Source organism: Crinia signifera, chromosome 1, assembly GCF_055691185.1.
Source record: "Crinia signifera chromosome 1, ASM5569118v1, whole genome shotgun sequence".
Taxonomy (NCBI): Eukaryota; Metazoa; Chordata; class Amphibia; order Anura; family Myobatrachidae; genus Crinia; species Crinia signifera.
In genome coordinates, this window is record NC_139217.1 from 376,817,582 (window position 1) to 376,831,410 (window position 13,829).

At 43.2% G+C, this 13,829-nt stretch overlaps 1 protein-coding gene across 3 annotated transcripts in view; it reads left to right on the plus strand.

Annotated features, from left to right (window-relative positions):
* MAPKAPK5 (MAPK activated protein kinase 5) overlaps positions 1 to 13,829 on the plus strand; it is a 59,137-nt gene that overhangs the window by 30,850 nt on the left and 14,458 nt on the right. For 2 of the 3 annotated variants that reach the window (XM_083151423.1, XM_083151421.1), the window contains exons 10-13: positions 1,751 to 1,871; positions 2,856 to 2,986; positions 5,499 to 5,614; positions 7,870 to 7,974. In XM_083151423.1, the coding sequence (XP_083007549.1) occupies positions 1,751 to 1,871; positions 2,856 to 2,986; positions 5,499 to 5,614; positions 7,870 to 7,974 (473 nt within the window). Of the gene's footprint in view, positions 1 to 1,750; positions 1,872 to 2,855; positions 2,987 to 5,498; positions 5,615 to 6,990; positions 7,035 to 7,869; positions 7,975 to 13,829 lie in introns of all 3 variants that reach the window. The other variant, XR_014445337.1, reaches the window with a different exon arrangement.

The following is a 13,829-nucleotide window of genomic DNA, read 5'->3' on the forward strand; positions in this document are numbered from 1 at the left end:
ACTGCAGACCTGAGCGTACCCACCCAAAAGGACCGGCTCTGGAACGTCCCAATGTGAAGCTGTGTCACCAGGACCATTGAAAGAGAAAAAGGGATTTTTGTAAGAACTTACCGTTCGAATCCCTTTCTCTGATATGGTCCTGGTGACACAGTGATCCCTCCCTTACGCTCAGTAAGTATGCCAGTGTTCATGATGTTTCATGTTATAATTGGTTGAAAATTGTACATATAATATGTGCAGGCGTTGTACTGAGTTAATGTATTCCAGTGGCTTTGAAAGATTGAACTGAGGAGTCTGGGATGCAGTAGGGGAGGAGCCTACCCTCCAAAAGCTTTAGGATAGGTGCCTGGCTCCTGCGGACCCTCCTACATCCCAATGTGAAGCTGTGTCACCAGGACCATATCAGAGAAAGGGATTCGAACGGTAAGTTCTTACAAAAATCCCTTTTTCTCCACACCAACACTCCTGCACAACTGACACAAGAACTTGTCCTCTCTTATCCTTGTATGTTTCCAGCTGCTTCTGATTTTTCCCCTCCCCTCCTATCTCCACCTTTCCATGGTACTCAAGGGTCTGTTCTCCGCCCCCCCCCCCTCATTTCCTTGTATAGATCTTCCCACACTGACTTCATCAACTTTCACTATCGCCTCTATGCTGAAGTCCCCCTAGTTTCATCTCCTCCTCCCTATTCCTGCACATCTCTGTTTCTCTATCTGCTGTCTCAACTTGGAGGTCCCAGCCACAAAGCTTAATATGTCTAACACTGATATTGGGTGCAGAATTCCCTTACCTACCATCCTGTCTCTATTTCTTGAATTTTCTTTTAACCCACAAGGGCCTTTTGAGAAACTTGCAGAAATACACTGTGTGGATAGACAGAGTACTGGCTATTATTGTCTGATCATTGCATGCTCTGCTGCATCAGAACTGATCATTATACTGTACCAAATGGAAGGAACCTCAGCTATAAGGGAGTGCAGAGGAAATACTGTTATAGCTGAGCTGTAGTGACCATGTGCCTTTTACCTTTCATGATCTTTGTCTGATAATGAAATAAGTGAGTGCAACAATCCCGGGGAAAGGATTATAATTGTCCTATATCATATATTTTTGTAGGTATTATGTCTTCTTCCTCTTGTAGCTCTGAAGAAGATGGAATCGACACCCTGCTAGGACAACCCATATATTGATCCAAGTTTATTAAGTCTTAACAACAAATGATAAAGTGGAAGGGTGATCAAGGACTAGCCAATCAGCTCCTGTCATTTTTCAAACCCAGCCTATACATGGCAGTTAGAAGCTGATTGGCTGCTTCTTTATCACCCTCCACTTTATCACTTAAATACATTTAGCCCAATATGCTTTAGTCATTTGACAGCAGTGGGCGGGGCTTTCTTCTCAGAGTGACAGAATCTGGCAGTGCAAAACGATATTCTGGATTTGTCACAGCACTTTAAAAATTGGAATTCTGTGTATTCCCTTCAAACATTCCTGTCCTTTTTTCAGTCCAATTTTTTTCTTGCTCCTGGCATTGATTTTCTTGTGGAAACAGATAAGCGTTTGCTTGTGAGGATGAACCAAGGACAGGAGTTTGGAAACTTAGATTATATTTATATTAAGCAGCTGTTTTTAAGCTTTCTATCTCTTGTTGGTTGGTTGGTTCTTCCTTGCTGTTATAAGTACCTTGTTGATAAATTAATATTGCCTTTCACATGACCGATGATAATCTCTAGACATGTCTTCTCTTCAGGTTGCTGAAGGTTAAGCCTGAGGAGCGTCTTACCATTGAAGGCGTTCTGGACCACCCTTGGCTGAACTCTACAGAAGCCCTGGATAACATATTGCCATCTGCACAGATGATGATGGATAAGGTTGTAATTATGTTCTGTGCTCTATATTAGTCTCAAAGTTTTCAGATTTGTATCTATCTTTATTTAGTATACGTGACCGAGGTCTGAGTGTTTTGTTGTTGTCGTCATGCATACTAATGTCCCCTCATCTGGAAAGTGCCCAAAACATAATGCATAGTAAAGTAGCAACACTTTGTTTTGGGAATCTAAAATGATCACTTTGTGGGGAAATTCAATTGTCTTACACTGTGGCTGTCACAAGATGGCACCAAGTAGAGCAGGTAAATAGTTGCTGCATTTGGGTGTGAATGGCTGCAGGATGGGGGAGGTGTGGGCCCTTGCATCCGGGTCATAGGTTAACTCTGTGCTTTTGTCAAGCATCCGATGCAATGAGGGCCCAGAACAAACATTGTATCTGAATTTGCCTCCTTCATGTCACATTTTTATCCGTTGTAAGAAAGAGTGAAATATTATTACATTGCTCTATTTGGAACACCATCCTAAAACAGACACAAAGTGGAGTTCTAATGAGGATATTTTAAATTTGATCATGTTTGTTTGACAATGGTGTTCTAAAGTAGGTGTCAAGTGGGAGCACTCTATGTATATGTACTACCTATAAATAATAGGCTTAAGGTTATGCCTCTAACAGGGAAGAGTAACTTGCCAAAAATGCCATGGGTTGGTTCAAGATGTATATAATAGACTTGTTTAGGTATGTGCTCTTTATTGGGGCAGAGTGGCCTGTTGTCCGTACCATGTAACACTAAAGCAGGGATGGGGAACCTTTGGCCCTCCAGCTTTTGTTGAACTGCACCAGTTTTAACATGGCCAAATAGCAAAACTGTAGCAGGGCATGCTGGGATGTCTAGTTCAACAGATGGAGGGCCAAAGGTTCCCCATCCCTGCATTAAAGACTCTTCTGCTATCCTCGCTTTAGAGGCTGTGCTGTCTTTGGAGAGTTTGAGAGGAACTAATTAAAATGTGTGGCATTTTCCATTGCAGGCTATGGTTGCTGGGATACAACAAGCCCATGCAGAACAGCTTGCCAACATGAGAATACAAGATCTCAATGTCAATTTGAAACCGTTAAATATCGTCAACAATCCTATTCTACGTAAGAGAAAGTTGCTTGGGTGAGTATTCTAGAAAAACATTGCCATCCCAGCAAAAATACACTGGCAGAGAGGGGATGGGGGATTTGTATTAGTTGCTATGTTCACATTCTATTTATCACTGTATCCTAGTGTTTACTTAGCCCTGACACTTTATATCCAAGCTTCTGCTCTCTGCTGTTTCCTTTTCACTTCCATGAATTATTTATTGCCCTCTTATATTAGAAAGAACAGATGTGATTGTGGCATTGTTTTACATTCCGAACGTGCTACAAATGATTGAATGTCCTAATTATTTTTTTTCTCGGTTTTATTGCTTGCTTTGTAAAAATAAAAGTATTGTCATTTGTGCACTTTTTTTTAAAACTGTATTAAGGTTTCTTGCTTATTATCCTGATTTTTGTGTTGGTGCTTATTTATTGCCTGGTTATTAAATCCCATTGAGTAGTTCTCGCATATCTGATTGTTCAGTCATGGGTGCCAAGAGCACCCTTTTGGTTGGTTACTTTCTGCGAGTGATTGCCTAGCAGTCCAGTACTAGAACCAGAAACTATTTAGATCAGTTCCTGGTTCCTCCTTCTTAACACTTCATTCAAAATGAACTTGGTTTACTACCGGCACTAAACACAGTGGATAAAACACAGTAGCTGCAAATTATTTAGGATTTGGGTAAAATCTACAAGTCAAAACACAAGTAAACAAGTGATTATTGCCAGTGGTGGTTTTTCTTTAAGGTAGTACAATTATTGTGTGCTCTCTAGTAAAGACCTAGGAATACTGTGCTTTACACAAACTAATAAGTATATATTCTGTTAAGGTTTCTTATATTAAGAAAATATGCGATCCCTATAAACTCAAACCATATATTCTCCCTATATAATGTTCATACAGTAGTCTATATATTATTACTCACTGATCTTTGTTTGAACCCTGTAGAGCATGTACCTGTATAAATAATAAGATAGGACACCTGTGCTTCTAAAACTACAAGAGTTTTTTTTTTTTTTATGTACCCATATGTTTTTATTTAATTAGTGAATACATGTGGAAAGTCTCTTTGTTCAACAGGACAAACCACTTTGACACCACTCCATGCCGCTTCTCCCATAGGCTCCATTCTCTCTGCCACTACTCAAGCAGCACAGATTAGACCACCGTTCAGGAGATTTGCTGCATCATGCTAAAGTTTCTTGGCGGGGACCTGTTCCCTGATGGGACTCGTGTCAGTACTCCTCTGGAAAGCTGCATTCATATGAAGTAGTGCAGCTACACTGCCAATCACTAAACTGGCACAGTCATGAGTGAATGAGAGACGGTGTATCACTAAAGTCAGGATGCTGGTTAATGTGGCGTTTTCAGTGAATTACCCACATTACTTGAATAGCACTCACAAATACCACTACTAATGCTGCCTGCTTGTATGTGACAGATTGTTGGCTAAAAGAAATAGCTTCATATTACTGGCTACATTTCACAGAGATGTGTGATTTAATTGCAGCCTGTTAAAGTGCATAGGGGTAACCCCCACTTCCAAACATTAGCTTTTTGAGGCTTTTTTATCTGTTTTCGGGTTTCTTATTAACTAGTTATGTTGTGTGATTTGTATGTCTGTATTGGGGCCTAATTCAGATTTTTTATTGCAAAGCGCATTTTTTTCTCTATGGACAAAACCATATGCACTGCAGGTGGGGCAGATGTAACATGTGCAGAGAGAGAGTTTGATTTGGGTGAGGTGTGTTCAAACTGAAATTGCAGTGCAAAAATAACATGTACAGTATTTACCCTGCACAGAAACAAAATAAATTGCACAAATCTAACTCTGCACATGTTACATCTGCCTCTCCTGCAGTACATTGTTTTGTCTGTTTGAGAAAAAATGTGGTTTATGATCTAGTGTGAATTAAGCCCTAAATTCTTCTAGCCTGTTCTACCAGGATCTAGTAATATCATACTTGGGGGATTTTGGCATATGCATGATGAGATCTTGGAGGAGGGACCAATTCTAAACCCAAAATACATTGATGTTTCACATCCACCGTATACATATAGCCTAAATGTAATTTTATACAATTTTACATTTTTTTTTTCTTTTTTAATATTTTTGTGATTAAACCGTTTTTTGGGTAGGTTAAAATATCAGGAAGCGAAGGTGATGCCATCTCAGACATCGCTCAAAATATTTTTCGGCGTAGGGATACTCACTCTACTACTACCAGGTTATTCTGGCAATAGTTGAATTTGAGTGATTCCCACCATTTCTCTATACTTTAATAATAAAACCATCTCTAAATATTTGTATATTTAATGTAATAATTATATTTGGTATAATTGTTAGTTTGGCTAAATGAATAGGGCTTGACTGTATATTAAACACACCTTTACTGCCAGCACTCCCATAATTAATGAAGAACTATTGCATATGTATTTGGCAATGTTACCAGGCTTCTTCCATATCAAATAACATTGACTTCATGTTGAGTAACTGTCATTCTCTTTATAAAGACTTTGGTTTGTTTCCCTTTTTGAAATATAGGACAAAGCCAAAGGATAGTGTTTACATCCAGGATCCTGAAAATGGCGGGGAAGATTCCAATGTTGCTTTGGAAAAGCTGCGGGATGTTATTGCACAGTGTATATTACCGCAGGCTGGTAAATTCATCAACCGCTTTTATTTATATGGCTTGTGTTCCCGCTGGCACTTGTTAGTTGCTGTGTAGTAACATGCAGAGTTGTTGCTTTTTTTTTTCAAAACTAAACTCCTACTCATTAGAGTAAAATCAATATTGTAAGAGTAAAAACAATTTCTCATATACACTAACAATATTAACTTTATTTGGACACTTTGCCTTCCATAGTTCACATGGCAGTACATTTTGTGTATTTGTGCCCTGCATTATACTTGGTTAATGAGCACCCATAGGAATGCAGGGTAAGATGTGTTTTGTATATATCTACAGATGGAAAGGGTGTTCTTACATAGGCAATGTACCGAATCTGTAGAAGACAGGTGATGTAATGTGGAAGCTGCAGTAACTATTCTTTTCCATCTGGTGTGAATGTTTCATTCACACCACAGTTGGCCAGGGCTAATAACTTCTGTATGGCTCTGTAGAGCAACTTGGCATTTATATTGGAAAAAAATAAAATAACTTTGGCACCACGTACCTATGGGTTATTAAGAACTGTAAATACTGTGCAGCCATGACCAAAAGTTTTGAGAGTGACTGAAATATACATTTTCAGTCTGCTGGTTTATAAGGAACAGATGGTAACCTCATCCGGGTTATTTACACCATAGAAGATCAGTTATATTTTACATTTGATGGACTAATGTCTTTTTACAGCCTCACAAACTGTTACTATGCTGCCTCCCTTTTTTATGATGGCAATTTGCAATATGTGTTAGTGATCAGCTCAATTGCAATTAATTTCAAAGTCCCGCTTTGAAATGACAATGAAGTTAATCCCAAAAACAACATTTCCACTGCGCTTGAGCCCTGCTACAAAAGGACCAGCCGAGGACATGTCGGTGATTCTCTCATTAACACAGGTGAGAGTGATGTGGGCAAGGCTGGAGATCACTGTCATACTTATTGAGTGGGAATAACAGACTGGAAGCTTTTAAAAGGAGGATGGTACTTGAAATCCTTTATCTTCCTCTGTTAACCATAGATACCTGTAAGGAAACGCATGCAGTCATTATGGCTTTGCACAAAAAGGGTTTCACAGGCAAGAATATTGCACCTCAGTCAATCATTTATCAGATCATCAAGAACTTCAAGAAGATAGGTTCCATAGTTGTCAAGAAGGCTTTAGGGCACCCAAGAACATCCAGCAAGTGCCAGGATAGTCTCCTAAAGTTGATTCAGCTGTAGGATCTGGTCACCACCAGCTCAGAGTTTACTCAGGAATGGCAGCAGACAAGTGTGAGTGCATCTGCATGTAGACTGATTCTGGAAAAGGTACAGGGATTGGATTGCATAAGATTAGGCTAAAGCGGTTTTCTCTGATGAATCCCTTTTCAGATTGTTTGGTGCATCTGGAAAAACACTTGTCTGGAGAAAGAAAGGTAAGGGGCTACCATCAGTGTTGTGTCATGCCAACAATAAAGCATACTGAGACCATTTATGTGTTGTTTCTCAGCCAAAGGAAGGGGCTCACTCACAATTAAGTGAATACAAAATTGTACAATAAAGAATTTTACCAAACAATCCTCTAAGAGCAACTTCTCCCAACATCCAAGAATACAATGCCTTTTACAGTAGGATGAAGCACTTTTTTATAAAGCAAAAGTGATAACAAAGTGTCTCCGGGAACAAAACATTTACATTTTGGGTTCATGGCCATGAAACTCCCCAGAGCTTAATCCCATTGAGAACTTGTGGTCAATCCTCAAGAGTCAGGTGGACAAACAAAAACTCACAAATTCTGATAAACTCCAAGCATTGATTAGTCATGAATGGGCAGCCATCAGTCAGTTTGCGGCCCAGAGGTTGATTGACAGCATGCCATGGCGAATTGCAGAGGTCTTGAAAAGAATGACCAACACTGCAAATACTGACACTTTTTTGTAAACTTAACATAATTGTCAATAAAAACCTTTGACAATTAGGAAATGCTTGTTATTTTACTTCCATTTACCATAGTAACAACTGACAAAAAGGTCTAAATACATTGTAGTAGCAAACTTTGAAAATAAATACTTGTTTCATTCTCAAAACTTTTGGCCATAGGTGTACATATCCGACCCACGTGACCAGAACATTATAGAACCCTACTTCCAATATTTAAAAATTTCTTGTGCATCACTCTTAATACTCATTATAATAAAATGCTCAGTAATAGATCGGGTTGGCAGGATGCACATGTTGACTTTTTGTATCTTTTCACTTTTGTTTTTGCAGGAGAAAATGAGGATGAGAAATTGAATGAAGTTGTGCTGGAAGCCTGGGAATGCAACAGAGACTGTAAATTATTGAGAGATACACTGCAAAGCTTCAGCTGGAATGGTAAGTTAGGAGCTAAGACATTCATGCAACTCTTAAGCCACACACAGTTTACTTGAAGATATTAGTGGTTCCAGGTCATAAGTGAGCAAGATGGGCAGAACAGAGATCCAATTATATAATTTATATAGTGCAAATTATTTTAGACAGTTTTGTACAGAGAATATGTAATTGTTCACAACAGACACTGCTTAGGGAATAACCTATACAGTACATCCGGAAAGTATTCAATGCTTCACTTTTTCCACATTTCGTTATGTTGCAGCCTTATTGTAAAATGGAATAAATTCATTATTTCATTCAAAATTCTACATACAATACCCCATAATAACATGAACTTTTGATGAGAGATTTTTGCAAATGTATTAAAAATAAAAAAAAACACTAAGAAATCAGTTGTAAATATTCATAGCCTTTACCATGAAGCTCAAAATTGAGCTCAGATGCATCCGGTTTCCACTGATCATCCTTGATGTTCCTACAGCTTAATTGGAGTCCACCTGCGGTAAATTCAGTTGATTGGACATAATTTGGTAAGGCACACATCTGTATGTATAAATAAGGCCCCACACTTGACAGTGCACATCAGATCACAAACCAAGTATGGAGTCAAAGGAATTGTCTGTAGACCTCTGAGACAGGTTTGTCTCGAGGCATAAATATGGAAATGGATACAGAAAAATATCTGCTGCTTTGAAGGTCCCAATGAGTACAGTGGCCTCCATCCATGAATGGAAGATGCTCAGAACCATCAAGGCTGGCAGGCTGTCTAAACTGAGCTTATCAGGTAGAAGAGCCCTAGTCAAGGAGGTGACAAAGAACCTGATGGTCACTTTGTCAGAGCTATAGCATTCCTCTGTGGAGAGAGGAGAACCTTCCAGAAGGACCGCCATCCCTGCAGCAATCCACCAAATAGGCCTGTATGGTAGAGTAGCCAGATGGAAGCCACTCCTTAGTAAAAAAGCATATGGTCAGCTCGCCTAGAGTTTGCCAAAATGCACCTGAAGGACTCTCAGAGCATGAGAATCAAAAGTCTCTAGTCTGATGAGACAAACATTGAACTCTTTGGTGTGCATGCCAGGCCACATGTTTAGAGGAAACCAGGCACTGTTCATCACCAGGCCAATACTATCTCTACAACGAAGTATGGTGGTGGCATTTTTCAGTGGCAGGAACTGTGAGACTAGTCAGGATAGAGGAAAGATGAATGCAGCAATGTATGGAGACCTCCTGTTAAAAAACCTGCTCTTGACCTCAGACTGGGGCGACTGTTCATCTTTCAGCAGGACAACAACCCTACGCACACAACTAAGATATCAAAGTAGTGGCCTCAGGACAACTCTGTGAATGTCCTTGATTGGCCCAGCCAGAGCCCAGTGTGAATGTCCTTGATTGGCCCAGCCAGAGCCCAGTGTCACGATCCGAGCTGTCAGACAGACTTTCTTACCGGCTAAGTGCCTCCGCAGGTTCAGCTTGCGGTCCAAGTGTCATCCCTGCCGGCGTCCTGTCTGCCGTGCGCCATCACCGCTGCCATCCTCCAGTCCTCACAGCGCTGCTGAGTCCGCGGCTGCGCGGCGCACCGCTCTCCTGTCTCCCAGTGACAGTGCTCAGTGCACGGCAATCCGTTTGTCCGCCGCCATTGCTCCCAGCCACAAGCATGGCGTCCACAAACACTGTTTCCCGCCATAGCAGACATGGGGGCTGCCATGTTACTTTCAGTCACATGTTTGCATTGTCCAATCCTGATGGTTCTGATCTCCCAGTTATACCTGCCCGGCCAATCCTGGCCACTCAGTGGGTATAAGTATGCTGGGAGCTCTCAGAACCATTGCTATTGCTTCAGTTGTCTCCAGTGTATGGTCAGCTGTCCTTGTCTCCGTGCACGTGTATTTCCTGCTGGTGTTGTCTTCTCTGCTGCAGTGTATTCCAGGCATTCCATCTCCTGTGAAGTCCAGGTTATTCCATCACCTGTGTTCATGCTTCGACATCCCAGCGATCAAGCCTAGCTCCGGGACTCTGGTCCTTCCGATGTTCCAACATCGCCCACCATCGATGCTCCGACATCATCTGTAAATCCGATACTCCGGATCTCCTGCTTCCAAGCTTCCGTCCGTCATTCCGGACCCACAGTCTCCTATCCGATGTTCCATCATCGTTCACCATCGATGTTCCATCATCGTCCATAAGTCCGATACTCCGGATCTCCATCCTCCAGTTCCCGTCCGTCATCCCGGACCCACAGTCTACCATTCCGTATCCGATGTTCCACCATCGATTCCACATCATCCATCTGTAAAGTATTGCTATCTGTACAGACTGTATAACATCTCCTGCATACTTTACTGCCTGTTTATATATACAACCATCTGCTAAATAAAATCCGGTTGTATTTTACCACTGACTGTTTATTGGCTTCGGGTGCACTGTCGCGCATTCCATGCGCAAGGGTCCTCTCCAACCTCCCCGGTTTAGGTACCGGTCCAGGTCCCCACCAGAGGTCTCAGTCTTGTCGACTCAGACCCCTGGTGTGACAGTAAGCACTAGCCAAATGGATCCAGCCGCAAGCCAAGCATCACCATCCAGCCCTGTACAGCAACTGGCTGTTCGCTTGGATCAGCAAGAGGCTGCGCAGAGCCAAGTGATTTATTGTCTGCAAGATCTGTCTTCCCGGCTGGATAAACTACAGACCACTCTCAGTGGCCCTGAGCCTGTCAGTGAACTTCCAAGTCCAGTTCATCCTCTTGTAATGGCTGCTGCACCTCGCCTTCATCTGTCTGTCCCCACTAAGTATGATGGGAACCCCAAGACCTGCCGAGGTTTTCTCAATCAGTGTGCGATCCACTTTGAGCTGCAACCCAGCAACTTCCCTACTGAAAGGGTCAAGATCGCCTACATAATCTCCCTCCTGTGTGGAGCAGCGTTAGAATGGGCGTCCCCATTATGGGAAATATCCGATGCCATCTTGTCTAACTACAAGGACTTTGTGTCAACATTCCGGCGCATCTTTGATGAGCCTGGGCGATCAGCATCTGCCTCCACTGAACTCCTCCATCTCAGACAGGGATCCCGCTCCGTCGGGCAATATCTGGTCCAATTCCAGATTCTGGCGTCTGAACTCTCCTGGTGTGATGGGGCCTTATACGCAGCTTTCTGGCATGGTCTATCCGACCATATTAAGGATGAACTCGCTACCAGAGACTTACCCTCAGGTCTAGATGACCTTATATCATTATGTATCAAAGTAGACCTACGCTTCCGAGAAAGGGCTGTAGAACGTCACAAGAGCGCTCCAGTTAAAGTGCCAACTCCTCCGCCTTCTTTACCTGCTGCCTCCGGGGTTCATTCCAAAGAAGAACCAATGGAGATAAACTGCTTCCGTTTGTCCCCAGAAGAACGTCGACGTCGTCGGTTGGCACAGCTCTGTCTGTATTGTGCCGATCCTGCACATCAAATTTCTGCATGCCCAAAGCGTCAGGAAAACTCCTCCTCCTAGCCCGTCAAGGAGAGGGTAGGCTAGGAGTAATTAAGTCCTCTCCATCAGCAACTGATTGTGTACTTCCAGTTTCCTTACAAGTTGGTCAGCGTTTCAAGACTGTCTCCGCACTTCTTGATTCCGGTGCCGCTGGCAACTTCGTCACTGCAGAACTGGTCCGCAAGTGGGGGTTGCCCACTGAAAGTCTTTCTAAGACTGTCTTCCTTACTGCTGTGGATGGCAGTAGGATTCCTGATGCGACAGTCTCCCGCAGAACGTTGCCACTTACAGTGAAAGTGGGAGTCCTGCACACTGAACTTTTGTCCTTCCTGGTTTTTACCCCGAGCCACTCATGCTCTGGTTCTGGGTTTACCCTGGCTCCGTCTTCACAATCCTCGCCTTGATTGGAAGACATCCGAAATCCTTTCCTGGGATCCTTCCTGCTCCGGTACCTGTCTCCAAAAGGTACTCCCAGCTCGTCATTCTTCAGCCGATGCAGCAGACCTTCCGCCTCTTCCCTACCAAGAGTACTCAGATGTATTCAGCAAGTCTGGCGCTGATATTCTACCTCCTCACAGACCGTGGGATTGCCCTATCGACCTTATCCCAGGCAAAGAACCACCAAGAGGTAGAACCTATCCTCTCTCTCTTCCAGAGACTCAGGCCATGACCGACTACATCAAGGAAAATCTGGCAAAGGGATTCATCCGTCCTTCGACTTCTCCTGCTGGCGCAGGATTCTTCTTCGTAAAGAAGGAGGATGGAGGCCTACGTCCCTGCATTGATTATCGCGGCCTCAATGACATCACAGTAAAGAACCGATATCCGTTGCCCCTCATCACCGAGCTGTTTGACCGTGTCAGCGGTGCAACCATCTTCACGAAACTCGACCTGAGGGGCGCATATAATCTCATCCGCATACGAGAGGGCGACGAGTGGAAGACGGCGTTTAATACCAGAGACGGCCACTAGGAGTACCTCGTCATGCCCTTCGGGCTCAGCAATGCCCCAGCCGTGTTCCAGCACTATGTCAATGAGATTTTTCGGGACATTCTGTATCGACATGTAGTCTTATATCTCGATGACATTTTAATCTACGCCAATAACATCACAGAACATCGTTATTGGGTGAAAGAGGTCCTGTCCCGGCTGCGAGCTAATCATCTCTACTGCAAACTGGAGAAGTGTGTCTTCGAGGTGAAGTCTATACCCTTCCTAGGGTACATTGTCTCCGGTTCTGGTCTACAAATGGACCCAGGAAAACTGCAGGCCATCCAAGATTGGCCAATTCCCTCTTCGCTGAAAGGTCTTCAACGTTTCCTGGGTTTTGCCAATTATTACAGAAAATTCATTCGTAACTTCTCTTCTATTGTGGCACCCATCACTGCCCTAACGAAAAAAGGATCTAATCCAGCGAAGTGGCCGGCAGAAGCCATCGAAGCCTTCCATCTGCTGAAGCAGAGGTTCACTTCAGCTCCTGTCTTAAGACAGCCTGACACCACCTTGCCCTTTATTCTCGAGGTTGACGCCTCCTCCGTGGGTGTTGGGCAGTCCTCTCGCAGAAAGCGCCCGATGGACGTCTTCATCCCTGTGGGTTTTACTCTCGTAAGTTCCTGCCTGCAGAGCGTAACTATGCCATCGGCGATCAAGAGCTCCTCGCCATCAAGTTGGCATTAGAAGAATGGAGATATCTTCTAGAGGGCGCTGTCCATGAGATCACAATTATCACAGACCACAAGAATCTTCTGTATCTCAAGTCTGCTCAATGTTTAAACCCCCGTCAAGCCAGATGGACACTTTTCTTTTCCAAGTTCCGTTTCAAGCTGTCATTCTGTCCAGGGACACAAAATCAAAAAGCTGATGCCCTTTCCCGCTCATGGGAGCAAGATAGTGAGTCAAAGTCCACACATCAACATTTTATTATTGATCCAGTGGCCTTCTCCGCAACGGGAGTTTCAAATCTCACGCCCCCTACAGGGAAAAGATATGTAAAGCCAGCCCTAAGGAAGAAGTTGCTTTGTTGGGCGCATTCTTCAAAATTTGCTGGCCATGCAGGCATTCAGAAAACTTACGAGTTTATCACCAGGTCCTACTGGTGGCCGTCCCTCAAACAGGATGTACAGGACTTTGTCTCCTCTTGTGCTAAATGTGCTCAGCACAAGACCAGTCGTCAGTCTCCTCCTGGGCAATTGATGCCACTGTCAGTGCCACTGACGCATATATCTATGGACTTTGTAACTGATCTTCCAGAGTCTGACAAGTTCACCACCATCTGGGTGATTGTTGACCGGTTCACCAAGATGGCTCACTTCGTTCCCCTCACCGGTCTTCCGTCAGCTTCCAAGCTGTCCCAGCTCTTCATCAAAGAGATATTCAAGCTTCATGG